Raw genomic sequence first — 19,619 nt, forward strand, 5'->3', positions numbered from 1 at the left:
GAGTCTGGGCATCTTTGCTTAGACTGCTGCCCCCGCGACCCGGTCCCGGATAAGCGGAAGAAAATGGATGGATGGATGGATGGATGGATGAGAATAGTATAAATCACTGCCTCTCTTAGCCTCAGGACTTACTTGTGCATCTGCCTCTGTGGCAACCCTCTGAACTACTGATTATGAAAATGTAAACAAAACCATGACTTGTATTATTACAGTAACAAAACCTTCCTTAGAGAAGAGAGTAAGTAAAACTACAGTCATTTTAATACTAACCAATAAACTTCATTAAAAAAAGTAAAGACAAGAAAGGATTAGCAGTGTTTGACTTTAATTCTTATTTCATTTTTACCATTGACAAATATAAACTAGTCATTTAGCTACAGTAATATCTACCTAAATGGGACAGCATCATGGTGCAGTGGTTAGCACTGCTGCCTCATGACAAGAAGGTTCTGACTTCAGATCCCATCTGGGATCCTTCTGTATGGAGTTTGTTTGTTCTACCTGGGTAGTCTTTTTTTAAGGTCGATCAAGGAAATTCCAAGTCTCATATAGTGGAGCAAGGAGGATGCTGTAAAAGCCATGACACCATCCATTGTAGAAGAATTTTGTGAACTGACACGCCCCTTTATCACAAATCATTTGGTGATTGGAAGCTTCAGATGAAAGATCTAAGGAATGGACATCTCATGTGGTTAATAACATGCTTCCTCAAATCCTCTCTCCTTGCATGTTTTTCTCACATCTTACGTGGGCGTGACTTTGACACAAAAAAAGATGCAAGTGAGGGAAACAGAATGTATCCACTGTGCCTCTGTAGGTTTCCTCCGGGTGTTCTAACTTTCTCCTGCAGTCCAAAAACATGGAGGTCAGGTTGACTGGTGACTCTAACTTTTCTCTAGGTGTAAATGTGTGAGTGCTTGTCTGTCTCTATGGGTGTTTCTCAAGTCTTTTTATAAGGGTCACTGTTTCCCTCACCTGCATCTTTTCCTTGTGTCTTAGTCCTGCTAATGTAGGATGCAAGAAGAGAGGACTTGAGGAAACACATTATTAACAACATGAGAGGTCTTCTCTTCTTATTTCTCATCTGAAGCATCCAGTCAGCAGCCGATTTCTGAAAAAGTGGTGTGTCAGATCATAAAAAACTCACACAAAAGATGGTCTTGCTCATCCTCATTCATGGCTCCTCCAGCAGCCTCTTCAGTCCCTGCTCCTCAGAGCCAATATAAGAGACCTGGAACATCCTTGGTCAACCTGGAAGTCATTCCAGTCGACCAGAGACCAAAGCCGTAGGAATGATCATCCAAAAGACTCGAGAAACACCCTATGTGTCAGCCCTATGATTAACTGGTGACCTGTCCAGGGTATACCCTGCCTCTTGTTCAATGTTGGCTGGGATTGGCTTCAGCCATCCTGCAACCCGCTACAGGATAAGCAGTATAGATGATGAATGGATGGAATATCAAAAAAGAATATACATTTGTATCGCTGAGACATTGAAACTATTTGTTTAAGGTATACTATACTGGACATTTACCACCCACAGAAGTCATAAATCAAAACTTCATAATTCAGTGTAATCTCAGACAGGTTCAGTTGGTTTACATACTCTGCATGGTGAAAACATACAGCATACTCTCTGCCATGAAACAGCTAATCAATCAGTCACCAACTGATTTCTGCAGTAATTGGTCATTTTAGCTAGTTGCTTAACGAGAACACTTGGAACTGTGGTTTGGAGTTCAAGGGAATATTTAGCATTTTATTGGCTTTTTCTCCAAGAGTGAGATGAGAAAACTGGCATCACCCTCATTTCTGTGAGGTTAAATAAAAAGCTGGAGTCAGGATGTAGTTAGCCTAGCATAGCACAAAGAATGGAAGTAGGGGAAGAATCCAGGTTATGTCTGTCTAAAGTGAAACTATATACTGTACCTACCAAGAGCTCTAACAGTGTATCTTGTTTGTTAAATCTGTACATTGAAAATATAATAAGATAACAATTTAGAGGCAGGTTGGAGCTATTTATCTTATTTATTTATTTATCTATATGGGCCAAATTTCTCACCAAGTTCATGGGCAGTTGTGAAAGCAGAGGGCAAGCCATCATCCTCGATGACAGAGCAGCTTCTCTTTGGGTCACACATGGTCCCGACGTCTGCCATCCCCAGCGTATCACATGTTGTGGCCCCACAAAGATCCTGGTGACACAGAGATTTAAGTGTTACTTGTGAAAGCCATTTTCTTTTTTTCTTATAGGAAGTCTGAAAAGAATTACAGAATTAACACGCCATGAAGGCACTAATACAAAGCACATGGAACTCATCCTTGCTTATTAATGTTCCATAAATAGACTGACTCAAAGGGTCAAGGACGATAGCACCCCCAACAATTGCTCTTGATGTTTGGTTAAAGAAAAGAAGACAGGTTGGTAGGATTAGATAAGTCCCACCTGCAGCACATAGCTCAGGGTAAAGTAAAACCATGTTCAGTCCTCTGTGGTATTTTCCTTACAAGTTATTGAACTAACTCAACGGTTAATACACCTAATATACTTATAATCACTGTCAGCTGCTATAAATGTACTCACAATTGTGCAGTAATGGAAAGTACTTAAGTACAGTACATTTACTGAAGTACTGTACTTTAGTACAGTTTTGAGGTACTCGAGTATTTTCATTCTCTGCTACTTCATACTTTAACTTCTCTATATTTTAGAGGTTACGCCACTACATTTATTTTATAGATTTAGTTACTAGTTACTTTTCAGAACCAGATTAATACAAAAAATACAGTATGATTTTTAGACTTTATTGATCCTTGGTGGCAAATTCACAGTCTACCCATCAGTAATTCAAATTAAATGCATATAAGTCAGTTAAAACTAGCTCCCACTTTACCAGCTGCAACATTATTAAATGTGATGTACACAATAATGCATCGATAATTAGAATCCAATAATGATATACGTTATTGTTAATTGTGCTATTCTGCATTAGTACTTTTAATTTTCATACTTTAATTGATGCAAAAACCTTTGTACTTTTACTCAAGAAACATGCAGGACTTTTACTTGTAACAAGAACATTTTTATACTGTTATATTGCTATTTTTACTTGAGCAAGGGTTTTGAGTACTTCTTCCCCCAATGCATTTTTTCTAATTGGCAATATCTGGCCCTGTCAGACAAAGTTCAAACCCATGTTTTCACCTGAAAAAAACGTCTGCCAGCTTTTGTGTCATAGTTCTGGAATCTAATGTTATATTCTCCCATGCAGTGTGGCTTTTAGGGTGGCAATTTCAGTTGGTCAGTCCACTGCTTTGACATCTTAACAACTGTTGAATGGATTGCCAGACATTCATGGTTCCCCAGATAACCAACCTCAGTGACTTTGGCGCTTCCCTGATTTTTTTTCTAGTGCCAACAGGAAGTTGATATTTATGGTTTTGAGTGAAATGTTTTTGGATGGACTTTTGAAGTGACTGCCATGAAGTTCGTTGCAGATATTCATGCCCTCCTCAGGAAGAATTGCAATAAGTTTGGCAAGCAAATATCTTCTAATTTTGATCAGGTGAAAATTTCAATATGTCATTTCCCATCAGCCTCAGCTGTTCTTTGTGTTTTGTGTTGACAAATAAATGTTAACATTTTAACATACTAAAGCAATATGGGAACATGGTACACCTGCTAAACATCATCATGTTTTCTTTTCTTTTCTTTTCTCACTGGAACAAGTCAGTATAATTGGTATAACAGCCATGACTCACTGGTTTTCCAGGAAGACTGTGGTTTTGTTTTGTCTCAAAACTTACTAGATAGATTTTTCTGTATTTAACACATTTATTCCTGTGTGAAATGTTCTGGTCAGGGGTTATATTATTATGTTATATCAAAATGACTTTCAGGTGTAAATGTGAATACACAGTCGATACTGAACTTCTTAACCCAGTGTTATAGAGAGGCCCAGTGATGCCAGAAGCCATCTCTGCCAGCCATGAGTATCCCACACCATGTGCTTACAACCTATTACAGGTTATGTTCCAACACAGCAGCTGTGGTCATTGTGTCCCACAAAGACACCACACCTAGACTCTCCCATGTACAGTATAATTGCTCTCAGTGTAAATAAAAAATCTTTCCTGGCACTGAGATAATTCTTAACTCTTTGCAACCTTGAACTGTTTTTTCCATTTTGCTAGGCAGTGAAGGAGAGAGGTCATGAAAGCAGGCAACAACAACAACCTGGCATCTAGTCAGTGGTCACAGCTTCAGTGGTCACATGAGATCATCTGATAGCTGTGATTAGGTTGAATGCTTTAGATAGTTTCACTTTACATCAGTTTGAATGAATGAGGAGTAATTTGAATTCCTTCTAGATTTCTACAAAGGCTCCTGCGGGTGCCCTGTAGTTGAGTTGTTATGGTGTGGCATAGCACATACTTGGCAGCGCATGATGTCAGTGGTTCATTTCCAACTGCTGACACTTGTTGCAGGTTCCCTGTTACCTGTCTGTCTCGTTGTGCCTTACTAAAAAATATGGATGAAAAGCCCTCCCTAAAAAATCTTCAAGAAAATGCTCTGATCTGTGGCTGCCTCATATACAGTAGGCTGATGCCCAGTTGTTATTCCATAAAAACAGACAGAGGTGAGATCTGGCTGAGGCAGACTTATTGCAGCTGAAAGGCACTAGCACTGTGCAGTTTACATAGTGCACCAACACACTACTGAATGAATATGACAGGCTGGGGTCAGGAGGCTCCTGTATGAAGTGACATTGTATATTTGTTGTTGGACAGTGCATCGGGTCACTACAAAAAGACACTAAATGACTACAAACACAAAACAACTAGAATGAAAAACAAAATGACTGCAAAGAGACAAAAACAATTAAAAAGACACTAAAAGTGACAAAGTGAAAAGTGGCAAGCACAAAGTGACTACAATGAAACAATAACTGACCACCTAAAGACAGAGACACTGTAAAAACTAAGGGCTGCAAAATGATCCGAAAGAGACAGAACCATGCCTGTGCCCAGGGGCTCATTGTGTCATAATCCGACCATGCACATGCGCATGCTGCTGTTCTATTCTTTGCAATACCAGTGTGATACATCATCGCAGACTCCTCCCTTTCTTACCTGTTTGGTGAACAGTATAGCAGTGTCCCAGTATTCAGGGTGCTTGTCAGTATGTTTATTCAGCTTCTTCTGCCAGGAGCAGAAATTGCGCAGAGTCAGGGCTGCATTACTGGAAACCTTAGGACCCTTGTCAGCTTCATTTATCACCACAAAGCCCACCACCACTATGTTTATGGAATTGAAAATGCTGGGATGCTTGTAAAGCTTGGCAGCTACTGACATCAGGGTCAGGATGTAATGCTTCAGGTCATTCCCGTGAAATTTCACCATTGATTCATCTGCTACAACCAGGACCTCCACAAACCTAGGAATGGAGGCAAACCTTTTGGACCTCCCTAAAGTTTTCAACACAGTTTCCCTTAAGCTATAATTCTCCAGTGCATTTAAATGTTTGTATTTCTCCAGGGAAATGTTAAACCTGGTGTCAGGTGTAACTCCACACCTGCTGGTGAAATTGCCAACTGAGTGCACAGTGCGTCTCTTGCGGCGGATGACATGCATTCTGTAAAAAGAGTTTGCATATCCCGATGCAGCAAATGCGTTTTCAGTCCTGGTCTGGCTGATGAAGTACTCCATGTCCTTATAGAGGAACCCCCCGTGGAGTCCTTTGCACAGGCTGAGCGCGGCGAAGGAGTCCGGATCTGTGTTGACATCACCGGAATAGAAGCACTCCCTGAGGTCAACGGTTGCAGAGGCGTTGGATGCTGATGAGCCGCTCTCAACCGGCAAGCTGCCCAGTGCAAGGAAACTAGAATCCGGTGTGAGGTGCAGGTAAAAGTCCTGTTTGAATGCTGTTAGTCTGAAAACAGTCTGCCTTTCCCTCATCTGTTCCGCGTGCTGGTTCGGCTGCTTTTCATGCTCTTGGTGATCCACACGAACAGGTATGAAAAAATCTACCTCCATGCAATATGTTAGTTTCAAATAAAGTACGAGTTTTGTAAAAATGATCAAAGAACAAACGAGTATAGCCATCTCTGCTCCTGCTCAGGCAAGTCCACACTGTATTTCGGCTGCAGCAAGATTCATGCAGTAAAGAAGTTGTGCAAGGAGCGCCGCTTGTGGGTCCTTAGAACATTAAGCACCCACACTGATATCCAGCTTCTTTCCCATTTTACACCTTGTCCACTGTGGCCACCGACATCTCCGCGCCTTTGTGCATTAAACTCCCACTTAAACGCTTAGGATCGCTGTCAACTGAAAGCTGAGTATGCGCGCAAGAAAGCGCAAATTGTTCATGTATCTAGGCTTCTGCTGCACGTGTAACTCTTCAGATATTATGCTTGCTGTAGGCTACAGCATGTGTGACAGGAGCTGGAGCATCATCACCCTCCCACCGCCCAGACTCACTGCCAGGCGGACACTGAGCAAACATATAAGGGATAAAGGGCTACACCGAAAGATTAGTGTGGAGGTATTTGCGCCATAACTTTTAAACTTAACTTAATAAAACAAAACATTCTCCATGATTTCTCAAATAATCCCACTTTTCTTTCATTTGCCCATAAAATGTTTCACAAACCACATTGAATAATTTCAATGAATACAGAAAACACCCTCATTCATCAAAAAATAAATACTGGCATGCAAACAAACAAATACTTTCTAAGCAGAAGACGAAGATAAAAGGCAAATGCAAACCTAAAACTGGGTGAAGGGCGACAGCTGTTGGTGCGTGAAATCTACTGGGGCGTCCAGCGTCGCCGCGTTTGCACGAGTTAGTTGTGTCCTGGCGCTATCTGTCGGTTAATGCATTGAACTGCGCCTACAGGATTATTTTTTATTGTTTACTGGTATTGTTCTGGAACTAAATCATAACAAAGTTTTTTATATAGCGCCTGGCAGGACACGTATTCAGTCTTGTAATACAGCAGAAGCCTTTTAGAGAAACCCCCATGAACTTTATATTCCATGCTTCTAAAATAAGTCGTTATAATGCAGATTTATATAAAAATACTCCAAATCCGCAGAAGACTATTAAATATAATTTTGAAATTTGACTCACTTGGTTATTAATTGAACAATTTGACTGAAGAAAAAAGAAGTGTATTTGAGTCATGGTTTCATTAAATACACAAAATGAAAAGCGTTCTTTGGGTAAAGAGCACACAGGGAAACCCAGATTTGTATCCTAATAAAGCTTGGTTGCTTGATCTCAATATTCAGTGTTTTCTCAGAAAAGCCTACACACAGTGCCCTTCTCTGTCCAGCGGTGGTCTTTTGTGCTGAGATAAAGTAGACTGGCCTTGGGGTGGGGTGAGGGGGCTCCGGGCTCTGTGGGGGCCTGTCACTCACGGCTCCGAAATAACTCGAGTAGCGGACTTCCAGCTATGCATAGTAGGCTATAGATGTCCTGCCGCTGCCATATAGGTTAATAATAGGAGCGCGGCTGTCAAGCTATTTCAGAAAGGCGGTTGGTGGTGTGGGGAGAGAGGGTGTCGGCCTATTCTTATTGGAAACGTTTTATCCGCGAGTTTCACATGAGGTACGAGTGGGAGGAGAATTTCCAGCAACGGAGGATATCAAAAATAAACCCCCTCATGGCCAGGGAAGAGCAGAGAGTATAAATACCCCTGATGTGTCCAGACTGCAGCGGTGCTGGTGAGTGCTACAAGACCGACTCTGTTTGGGTAATTAGAAACTAAAACTCATACAGACCAAAATTAAGTACCCGCTACACTTTACCAAGACTGGTTTCACAGCCCTGGGTAGTCAAGTTTGAGTGGAGAAAGTGTGTGTGGATGCTAAATCTAAATTGTGCTGCTGAGTCACCAACTGCACCCACTTTTTTTTTTTTTTTTTTTTTTTGCAGAAGATGTGTTCCACTGTGTGTTTGATCTTTTTATCCGTGTGCGCATTCAAAGTGGCTCTCCTCACCCCATTTGAATCAGAGGACATTGTACCTGTTCGGATAAATGGAAGAATAAGTGGTCGCTTTTGGAAGAGAAGCGAGGAACAGCCGAGATTTGTCCTCAGTGCATTTGGCAAGGACTTGACTCTAAATCTTATACCAGATACCAGCTTTATCGCGCCTTCCTTCGCCATACAGCGCATTAAAGCTAGAGATGCTGGCGCTTTACGCAGCGCTGTAGGTGCTAAAGCTATCCTAAACGTAGATTTCCAGGAATTTATAAGTCAGACAGAGGACAGTGAAGGACAGCTGAGGAGCTGCTTTTACTCTGGAAGCGTAGATAATGATCAAAACTCTGTTGTGGCTGTCAGTTTGTGCTCCGGCATCTTTGGCTCCTTCATAGAAAGAGTATATAATTGAGCCCAAATCTAGTGGCGGCCTGCGACCACACTCTACCGAGCAGCTGCATGTCATCAAGAGGAGGACATTCACCAAAAGCCCCGGTGTTCTCCTCCTGTCTGATCACGCGGTGGAGGGGCGTCTAGTAAAGAAACACAATGGGAAGCGTTTTACGCACAGCGACAGTGACGCACAGAGGGAACCTCGCCGGAGACGCTTTGTTTCCGCGCCACGGTTCATAGAGACCCTGCTGGTAGCGGACTCAACCATGACCCACTTCTATGGAGATGAAATAAAGGTCAGACACGATGAACTCATTCTTTCCTGCATACACACTTGATAGGAGAAATTTGTTAGCAAACCCTAGTTTCATCACATTACACTGGCCCATAAATCAACTCGTGAAGATGTAGTTTTTTTCGTTTTTATTTCCCCAGCCTACCTGCTGAGTCAGGATGGCAATGCTTTGTTTTTTGTGCTACTTCATAAAAATGTTCTGGCAATGAGGGGGCTTGGGAGGACATCTCCCTGTTTTCCACAAGCTGAGAAAGTAGTCAGGGAACAGAAATGCAAGCAATGCTGAGCCACATTCCTCAGGACTTGGTCATGATTTGGCAGGAGATTCTCAGCATCATCCAGGAAAGATTCACTGAAATATCTGTTCTGTTCAGTCTTTACAAATTCATCATTTGGACCCTTCCCTGCAGCAAGTTATGTAAAACATCCAATATAATATTTGAACAGAATTTAACAGATGGCATCTTTATTAAAAATATCTCCTGAAATCATGCTCCATAACTAAAACCAGTTCTGGTTCTAACCAGAAAGACTTATTTAAACAAACAAAAATAGGAAAATCTATGATCCTGCCACAATCTGCAGCAGCCAAATTGTAGTCTGTTTGTACTTAAAAAGCTCCTCAGCTGCCAAACACAGCCTTATTCCACAGTAAGACACAGGCAACCAGGCACTATAGGGTCAGGTGGACACAGATTACACCGTAAAATTGGACTTATATAGCCTTTTCATTAGAAATTAGACAGGGTTTATTAAATTTTCATTCATGTTACTCTAGTTTTCTTTGAGCATGGACATTTTAGTAGTTTAGAGGCCCAAGGCAAAAATCAACATGTGACTCTGTGGGTGTGTTTACAGCCCATGTGGAAAATCATTCTATATAATCCCGTCTAGTAAGACTGATGGAAAATTTTACAATACACCACATGGAGCAGTCCCCCACATTCATTGTTATTTACCAGATTTCCACTAGGACACAAAAGACTGTTGTGAAAACCCTGCCCATCCCTACCTTCCATGGCAAGCTCATACCTAGTGAGCAAAACTATTCGAAGGCCCCTATTAATGTGAGCAAAATCAAAAGGGATTTTTTTCCCTGACTTTTTCACTTAAAATAAAACAACTAAACACACAATAACACTTCCAGTTTCCTGAAAGTGGTGACAAGGTTAAGGTTAAAAGACACGTGTCTAGTTTATCATTTTGAAGTTTGTATTCAGTCTATATTGTACATTATTAGTGGACTCCAACAATATCCTAAGATGTCATTAAAGACCAATTACAATACATTTGTTCCTGTCATCCCCTCTAAAGGCAGCAGCCAGTTTATTGGGTGAGGAGGAGCAAACTGTTCTTTTTGCATCTCTGCTACTACAGCAGTAGAACTGTAAGGCACACATATATATAATAATACCCAGAGGTTAAAATATTACAATAGAATGCAAAAAATATATTGTTATACAGCACCTCATACTTTAAGGGGCAGTAACATTCCTTTTTGAGTTAAATTTCCACTTTAGAAAACAGAAATTCCCTCACACATGTAAAGATGCATGCAGATGTATTTTTGAAGACAGTTTAGTCTATTTTTGGGCTATGAGTACGATTAGTTAACCACTGCCAAAGTTTTCATAATTACTGATTATCTTTTTTTAAATTGACGCATTAAACGTTTTGCTGTCATATTATATAAAAAATTATTTTGTAAAAGTCTGAACTAAAGTCATGAAACTTGCTCTTTTCATTTGCAGTTCTAATAAGAAGTGGTATGTGATAGAGCCTAACTAATACATCGACTGTACTGGCTCCTTCTAGTTTATTGCAGATATCTGCAGTACATGAAAAGGTGAAATATATGTTTTAAATCATTTAAAAATATTGTCACCATTACACAGAGCACTAACTTGCTCTTTTTAAAACATAAAATATCTTATTTAGTACATACTGTATCTTTGTTACAGTTCTTTAACAATCATTTGTAAAGTTCCTTAAAGAAAAAAATGTTTACAGATGTCGGTATGTTGAAAAACGAATACTGACCTCAAAAATCAAATTCAGTTAGACTCTCTTTTTTTGCAGGCCCAAACACAAGCACAGTACAAATCAAAAACAGATACCTGCACTGCATGACTATCGCCAGTTTGGCTTTAAGTCTGCCTTCTTTTGTCCATGCTACAGTTTGTGCTGTACCAGTCCTTGAACTGTCTAGTGAATGAAAGCTCATGCTCATGAAAGTTCTTAAATGTCTTGTCTCTTCTCCTCCACAGCACTACCTTCTGACTCTTATGTCAATAGCTACCCAGCTTTACAAGCACCCCAGCATAAAGAACTCAGTGAACATGGTGGTGGTGAAGATGCTGGTGGTGGAGGACGAGGAGATTGGCCCAGAGGTCTCCAGCAACGGAGGTGTTGCTTTGAGGAATTTTTGTTCCTGGCAGCAGCTCTTCAATCCACCGAGCCCAAGGCACCCAGAGCACTACGACACTGCCATACTGTTCACTAGAGAGGTGAGGGACCACATAAGCTGCTTTACACAGTTGCTCTGCAATAAAACATACCATATAACATTTAGTGTTGTAAATATGAGTTTAAACTTTTGAGCATTAAAGTTTAAAAGGAGCAGCTTGACAGCTTGTTTTCAGCACTTTAATCTGAAGTCTCCTTCAGTGAATGGAATTTATTCACTTGTCACACAGACTACATCAATGAAACAACAGGGACCCTGGACAAGAGATTAAATGAACACTTGAAGCTGACAACATCAGATGACTGTGAACACTAGACCAAAACCACATTGATTGTGAAAAGGTCAAAGGTCTTTGATGAGTTGAGTGATCACTGATTCACATCCCACACCAAAGCCACCATTCTTGAACAGAGGTTACCATCTTCCCCGATATATGAAATCATGTGTTATCACGTGAGTGGATTTTCATAGGCTACATGCTGACAGTTGAGCTACAGTATCTCCATGAAAAAACTTCATCTGTTGAGGAAAACTGTGAGATTTACTTAAAAATTCTGGATAAAGCTAATAAGAGGATCTTGAGTTAAATGTGCTAAAAATGTTTATGGAAATTATAAGACAGCAGTGGTCCAAGTATTGACCCCTGGGGAACACAACATTTTGTATTAAAAGAAGCAGTAGTATCATTGGATTTATTGTAGAGTTCTGGCTCCAGTATATGCTGAATGCTTATAATGTTTGGGCATGAAACTGTAGTTTAAAGCTGCACTAATGAATATTTTTATATTAACAATGGGTCAAATGCCTGTGTGTAATGTGTACACATCACAGAATTATCACCAGCTCTGCTATTCCCCTGAGCTCTACAAGGCATTTTAGGGTCTTCGGTTCATTGTTTTGGTTTACTGGCCTGCCAACTTACTGTTGGTTCAGTCTGACCGCTCTTATCAGTGTTGTTTCCAGCAGCAACAGGAACCTGTTTTTAGCAAGAAAGCTCTCATAATCTGACTTTAATCTACCTGCCAACATCAAATGCAAGACAGACAAAGATAGTAACTTAGCTGATAAATTAGGTGGGGAGCATTTATATTGTAACAGCTAAAGAGATGCATTTCTCTTGATTTGTTGGAGCACAAGACTGAGCTAAAAGGAGAGAGAATACAAAAGTTCCATTTGTGAGGTCATCAGAAACATCTCCAAATGAATGCTGACGTTTCTCTGCGTCTGCTGCAACAGTCAGTTTAGTTTGGCTAACACAGGAGCCCAGTAGTGCCCTGCCCCCAAGTGGTGAAAAGACAGAAACATGATTAATGTAGCTAAAGATAAAAACTTTGCCATTTGGACAAAATATCTTAACACTGGTGCAGCATAAGGCTTAAAGGGTGAAAGTAACCATGACAGTCATGGTTCTCTTCAGAGGGGTTTAAATTATTTAGTAAATGAAAACATCATGCAATGTTGTGAGTGTTTCATCATGTAATATTAGACTGGACAGACAGTCCACTCTTTTGTGTCTGGTAATTTTGGTCTCTATTCAGAAGGCAATACCCAGGAAGGATGAGTCATGAATTAAGCTCTGGTGGAATTTAGCCCCAGGCCCAGCTGTGATATGTAATGTAGTTGCAGAGGTGGCATACTCAACCACATTAATAAACCAAGTGTTTTGCAATAACACAAATGCATTTTAAGGCCAGTTGTGTTTAGCATGGCGGATCTTTGCTGAAAATGAGCCCCCTGCTTCAGGCCAGTTGTTGTCAGAGTACATGTTGCTCTTAAAGCAACCCAGGAGCAGATGTGTGAGATTAGAGGAAAAAAAAAAGATGATGAAACAAAGGCGAGGCAAAGAAAAGCCTTTGTAACTCTTTGGGGAGGAAAATAATGCTGATAATGGACTGGAGAAACAGAATAGGTGCTATGTTTTCCAAACAGGTGGAATGTCCGCATAGTCCATACAAATTATGCTTCAGAAATCATAGGGTTTGAGTTGTGATCGCCTTGTTTTGCTGTACTAAGTGCCTTCTTTCATCTGGTATGTGCATGTTGACAAAGTGGTAGCAGACATTAGACAAGTCATTTTTTTATTAATACATTGTTTAGCTAAGTGCAGTGGTTGTGGCTTGATTTGATGACAGGCTTGGCATTTATCCGCCTACTGAATGACGACAGCATGTAAATTTGACCCTGGGATAGAGAAGAAATGAATATAACATATGAACTTTTCAAGTCTGGCTTTGGATTTGTTCAATTGGGGAAACCATCATTCACGCGAGCCTGGTTTGTGTTTGTTTTTCCGTTTCTGCGCAGATATGCTTTGAAATGGACAAGGCAGAAGGCTCTTCATGGGTGAGCTAACTTTAGTACTGCCACAGATCAGCCCTGACATGATGATGCCGCTTTAAATGGTTAGGGCTCAAGTGTGCAGCCAGGTCGAGGTTGAAAATGTGTGCCATGTATTCCACAATCACAAGAGAAAACCGCTGTTACTACTGGCAGTTGTGAAACTCAAAACCTACACTCTCTATCATGTACTGGAAACATTTTTTGCTCATGGATTTTTATGGTCTTATAGTATATGTATGTGTTTGTGTGTATGTCTGCACAATCTGCAAATACAGTACTATGTCTTGTGCTGTAACCCATACATCTAGCTTTGTCTGTGTGTGTGTGTGTGTGTGTGTGTGTGTGTGTGTGTGTGCATGCATGAGCAGCGGATGCTGCTGTGGAACAAGGTGTACAAACTCATGCTGAGCTGTATTCAACTGCAGCGCCAAGTACAGATGGGTTTTCAATTACACTGGGCTCTGCCTTGCGGTTTTGTGGGTTGAGGTGAGGCCATGGATGCGTCACTCTCCATCCTACACTAGCAGGCATCTTCTCAAACAGGGAGAGATTCCTTACCATACTGTTTATTTTCCTACATCCAGCATCTCTACAACTGCATTTTGTGAATATGTATTTGCTTTGTTTCATGACCAAAACACCAAGCTACATGCTTTTGATTTGTTTCTTTAAAATTTCAAATAAACAACTTGATATAAATAGTCAGTGAAGGTTCACTATCCTATGTGATTAATATACACTATATTGTCAAACGTATTTGCTCACCCATCCAAATCATTGAATTCAGGTGTTCCAACCACTTCCATGGTTACAGGTGTTTATAATCAAGCACCTAGGCATGCAGACCACTCATTACAAACATTTGTGAAAGAATGGGTCACTTTCAGGAGCTCAGTGAACTCCAGTGTGATATCGTGATAGGATGCCACCTGTGCAATAAGTCCAGTCATGAAATTTCCTTGCTACTAAATATTCCACAGTCACCTGTTAGTGGTATTATAACAAAGTGGAAGTGATTGGGAACGATGGCACCTCAGCCACAAAGTGGTAGGCCACATAAAATCACAAAGCGTGGTGAGCAGATGCTGAGACGCATAGTGCACAGAGGTCGCCAACTTTCTGCAGAGTCAATAGCTACAGACCTCCAAACTTCATGTGGCCTTCAGATTAGCTCAAGAACAGTGTGTAGAGAGCTTCATGGAATGGGGTTCCATGGTCGAGCAGCTGCATCCAAGCCTTACATCACCAAGTGCAATGCAAAGCGTCGGATGCAGTGGTGTAAGGTATGCTGGACTCAAGAGCAGTGGTAGTTCTAGTGTAAAGCAAAGCGTCGGATGCAGTGGTGTAAGGCATGCTGGACTCGAGCAGAGGTAGTTCCAGTGTAAAGAACTCTCTGGTCACAAAATGTGATCTGATCTTCATCTAAGTCACAAATACACAATGTGCTTCAGCTAATGACATACAAACATTTATCATTTTTTCATGTCTATTGAAAACACCTATAGTTGAAGTCAGAAGTTTACATACACTTAGGTTAAAGTCATTAAAACTGATTTTAACCACTCCACCAATGTCATGTTAACAAACTCTCATTTTAGCAAGATGGTTAGGTGTGTACTTTATGGAGGACTTCTCGTACAACATCAGTGTCTGACCTCACAAATGCGCTTCTGGAAGAATTGCCATTAACACACTCCTAAACCTTATGGACTGCCTTCCCAGAAGAGTTGAAGCTGTTATAGCTGCAAAGGATGGGCTAATATCATATTAAACCCTATGGATTAAGAATCGGTTGTTACTGAAGTTCATTTGCATGTGAAGGCAGACGAGCGAATACTTTTGGCAATATAGTGTAAGTCACTCAGGGCTGCCCATACACTTACTGTATTTATTATTTGACTGAATAGTGTATTTAAACTTTTTTTTAACAAACACCCAGCCATTTCTAATAAATTAATACTATTCTTCCAAGAGGAATAAACCTTTGAAGGTTTTTAACAATGCTGGCTATGTATTAAACACTGGATAAAGTCTGTGTTGTTGTTTGAATACAGATTCATTTCAGAATTGGTCAACACAACTTTGATTGTGCATGGCAAGATCTTAACCTGAACTGAACTGCATGAAATAGTTGAAGTGGAACCATTACAAGAATGCATTTTTTAGTTTCAGTGGAAACTTCTGGTGTTCCAGGACAGTGAAAGTGTTTGGCAGCTGCTCTTCTTGCTGCTGCTGATTATGGCATGTCCGTGCTGCTGTGACTTATTAATGGACTGTCACTGGTATTCCACCTGCAGATACCACTTTTCACTGTCATATAGCAGTTGTGTGCTGCTGTTGTTTAAATGTCATATGGTGATTGCTAGTAATACAGTGGTTACGGAAAGTATTCAGACCCCCTTAAATTTTTCACTCTTTGTTATATTGCAGCCATATGCTAAAATCATTTAAGTTCATTTTTTTCCTCATTAATGTACACACAGCACCCCATATTGACAGAAAAACACAGAATGTTTGACATTATTGCAGATTTATTAAAAAAGAAAAACTGAAATATCACATGGTCATAAGTATTCAGACCCTTTGCTGTGACACTCATATATTTAACTTAGGTGCTGTCCATTTCTTCTGATCATCCCTGAGATGGTTCTACACCTTCATTTGAGTCCAGCGGTGTTTGATTATACTGATTGGACGTGATTAGGAAAAGCCACACACCTGTCTATATAAGACCCTACAGCTCACACTGCATGTCAGAGCAAATGAGAATCATGAGGTCAAAGGAACTGCCTGAAGAGCTCACAGACAGAATTGTGGCAAGGCACAGATCTGGCCAAGGTTACAAAAAAATTTCTGCTGCACTTAAGGTTCCAAAGAGCACAGTGGCCTCCATAATCCTTAAATGGAAGACGTTTGGGACGACCAGAACCCTTCCTAGAGCTGGCCGTCCGGCCAAACTGAGCTATCGGGGGAGAAGAGCCTTGGTGAGAGAGGTACAGAAGAACCCAAAGATGACTGTGGCTGAGCTCCAGAGATGCAGTCGGGAGATGGGAGAAAGTTGGAAAAAGTCACCCATCACTGCAGCCCTCCACCAGGCGGGGCTTTAGGGCAGAGTGCCCCGACAGAAGCCTCTCCTCAGTGCAAGACACATGAAAGCCCACATGGAGTTTGCTAAAAAACACCTGAAGGACTCCAAGATGGTGAGAAATAAGATTCTCTGGTCTGATGAGACCAAGATAGAACTTTTTGGCCTTAATTCTAAGCGGTATGTGTGGAGAAAACCAGGCACTGCTCATCACCTGTCCAATACAGTCCCAACAGTGAAGCATGGTGGTGGCAGCATCATGCTATGGGGGTGTTTTTCAGCTGCAGGGACAGGACGACTGGTTGCAATCGAGGGAAGGATGAATGCGGCCAAGTACAGGGATATCCTGGACGAAAACCTTCTCCAGAGTGCTCAGGACCTCAGACTGGGCCAAAGGTTCACCTTCCAACAAGACAATGACCCTAAGCACACAGCTAAAATAACGAAGGAGTGGCTTCACAACAACTCCGTGACTGTTCTTGAATGGCCCAGCCAGAGCCCTGACTTAAACCCAATTGAGCATCTCTGGAGAGACCTGAAAATGGCTGTCCACCAACGTTTACCATCCAACCTGACAGATTCAGTGTTTTTCTGTCAATATGGGGTGCTGTGTGTACATTAATGAGGAAAAAATGAACTTAAATGATTTTAGCATATGGCTGCAATATAACAAAGAGTGAAAAATTTAAGGGGGTCTGAATACTTTCCGTACCCACTGTATATCACTTTGACCGGTAGTAGGGTTAGCATTAGAGTCCAAAATTCCACTTCCCTTAGAAGTGTATGTCATTTACTGGAAGATGGCAACTCATTATAGGCTTTAGAGTGCTTTTTGACCACTTTCTGATTCTTAGCATTATTTTGTTTACATATTTTTTTTTAAAGGATACTTTATCATAATAAGATCTGAGACCCCAACACACACACACACACACACACACACACACACACACACATTTAATTATAAATATTTTGCAAGCTTCATTAAGCTTTCCATATTGGCATCAGTCTTTAAAATCTCACATCATCATCATAACATTAGCGATTCAGTTTCAGTGTTTGCTGTGTTTGTGCTGCAGGACATCTGCGGACAGAAGAGCTGTGACACACTGGGCGTGGCCGATGTCGGGACGATGTGCGATCCGAAGAGAAGCTGTTCAGTTATTGAGGATAACGGCCTACAAGCAGCTTTCACAGCTGCACACGAGCTCGGTTAGGTCACATTTATTGTCATATGGGTGGGCTGGTATAGACACTGGTTTGTAAAGCACTTCTGAAATGTAGTGTAATAAAGATGTTCTGTAGCTTTAAAGTCATTTTCAGTTATGAATAACCACAATGCAAATGCCACATTCTTAATATCACATCCTCTCATACTGCAGGTCATGTGCTGAGTATGCCTCATGATGACTCCAAGACCTGTGAGAGGCTGTTTGGAGATCTGGGAGGACATTACCTTATGGCTCCTCTTTTTGTCAGCCTCAACAAGACGGCACCGTGGTCTCCCTGCAGCGCTCTCTACATCACTGAGTTCTTTGACAACGGACATGGTAGGAAATATTTCAGCTCACCTCAGCATGTTAAAAAATGACACAGTAAGTAATTAGAAATGACGCAGCCCCGTAGAGATCTTCTGGATGTAGTGCAATGCAAAGCGTCTGTGGCCCTCTGCCATGACACTGTGGCCCTGTGGTTAGTCCTGATTCAGACATGAATAAAACATACTGGTTTTCCTCTCACACTGTAACTATGACTTTCCTGCTCAAACATGTCAATCCCTTGAAACTGTGGGCTGTATGGACATTTTATCTGCTTTGTCTTCTTCTTCTCACTTGCTTCTTTTCTCTTTCTTTCTCTTTGCCTTTTGTCCGTTGCTCCCTCTCCACACCTTGTGTTGTGCATCATGTAATGTTTGTATCTTAGACCTATCAGTGAACCTTTTTTTCCATTGAGTCATACTATGGATTTCTTCCTTCTTCCACCTCCTCAGCCAAAAGCAACAGCTGGCATCAGCAAAATATGTTCTTTATCAGTTGGAAAATGCCTCCAACAAAAACTCATATGGCTGAGAATTTTCAGTCCCAGCTGCAGATGTCACTGACAGCTACAAAGAAAGGCTTAGTGAACGAAATAACAAAACATTAGTGGAACAGTGAATACAGTTCAGATGCCAATATTCAAAGCACTGGGATGATGTTGAGTTGAAGTTAACTTATTTATGCCACAACATGCCCTGAATAGTTTTCCACTTTTATCATGCCACACACACTGAGCAACACATTTTCAACTGTCATACTGCTGCAGAGTCTATAATCTCCATAAACCACAATATAATCAGTCTCACACAGTGATGGTTTGTTACCACAGGGGACTGCCTGCTGGATGTCCCAGAGAGTACCATTCCTTTACCAAAAGAACTTCCAGGCACCAAGTACAGCCTGGACCAACAGTGCCAGCAGATATTTGGAGAGGAGTTTATTCATTGCCCCAACACCTCTGACACTGATATATGCAGCCAGCTTTGGTGTCACGAAGATGGGACAACACAGTGCTCCACCAAGAATGGCAGCTTACCCTGGGCTGATGGCACTCCTTGTAGCCCCAATAGGACCTGTCTCCATGGAGCATGCATGTTGACCCAGGAGGTGATGCAGCCTGCGGTAAGATCTTTATATGCCTCTTCATCGGCGGCCAGAGGCATTATGTTTTTGAGTTGTCCATTAGTATGATTCTTGTGAACGTGATATGTCGGGAATACCTTGAGGGAATTTGGCACAAGTGTCCCTTTGGACTCAAGGCTAAACTGATAAGATTTTGGTACATACAGTACAGGTATGTGCCAAAAAATTTGAATATCGAGGGAAAGTCCATTTATTTCAATAATTTGTTTCAAAAAGTGAAACTTGTATGTTATATTAGTTCACTACACACAAAGTGAAATATTTCAAGCCTTTATTTGTTTCAATTTTGATGATTATGGATTAAAGACAAAAAAAACCCAAATCCAGTATTTCACAAAATTAGAATATTTCATGTGACCAATAAAAAAA

The 19,619-nt window shown here is 41.0% G+C and overlaps 2 protein-coding genes across 2 annotated transcripts in view; one reads left to right on the forward strand and one right to left on the reverse strand.

Moving 5' to 3' along the window:
* The window catches only part of adamts15b (ADAM metallopeptidase with thrombospondin type 1 motif, 15b), a 21,790-nt gene extending 15,346 nt beyond the window's left edge, over window positions 1-6,444 (reverse strand). Inside the window, exons 1-2 of the mRNA XM_020620718.1 lie at window positions 5,134-6,444; window positions 2,063-2,195 (exon numbers count right to left, since the gene is read on the reverse strand). Of these exons, the coding sequence (XP_020476374.1) occupies window positions 2,063-2,195; window positions 5,134-6,105 (1,105 nt within the window). The 5' untranslated portion in view covers window positions 6,106-6,444. The remainder of the gene's footprint in view (window positions 1-2,062; window positions 2,196-5,133) is intronic.
* Window positions 6,445-7,482: 1,038 nt separating this feature from the next.
* The window catches only part of LOC109972081 (A disintegrin and metalloproteinase with thrombospondin motifs 8), a 24,669-nt gene continuing 12,532 nt past the window's right edge, over window positions 7,483-19,619 (forward strand). The window contains 7 exon segments of the mRNA XM_020620719.1: window positions 7,483-7,731; window positions 7,943-8,382; window positions 8,384-8,678; window positions 10,945-11,184; window positions 17,649-17,781; window positions 17,952-18,119; window positions 18,937-19,229. Of these exon segments, the coding sequence (XP_020476375.1) occupies window positions 7,946-8,382; window positions 8,384-8,678; window positions 10,945-11,184; window positions 17,649-17,781; window positions 17,952-18,119; window positions 18,937-19,229 (1,566 nt within the window). The 5' untranslated portion in view covers window positions 7,483-7,731; window positions 7,943-7,945.

Source organism: Monopterus albus, unplaced genomic scaffold (assembly GCF_001952655.1).
Source record: "Monopterus albus unplaced genomic scaffold, M_albus_1.0 scaffold246.1, whole genome shotgun sequence".
Classification (NCBI taxonomy): Eukaryota; Metazoa; Chordata; class Actinopteri; order Synbranchiformes; family Synbranchidae; genus Monopterus; species Monopterus albus.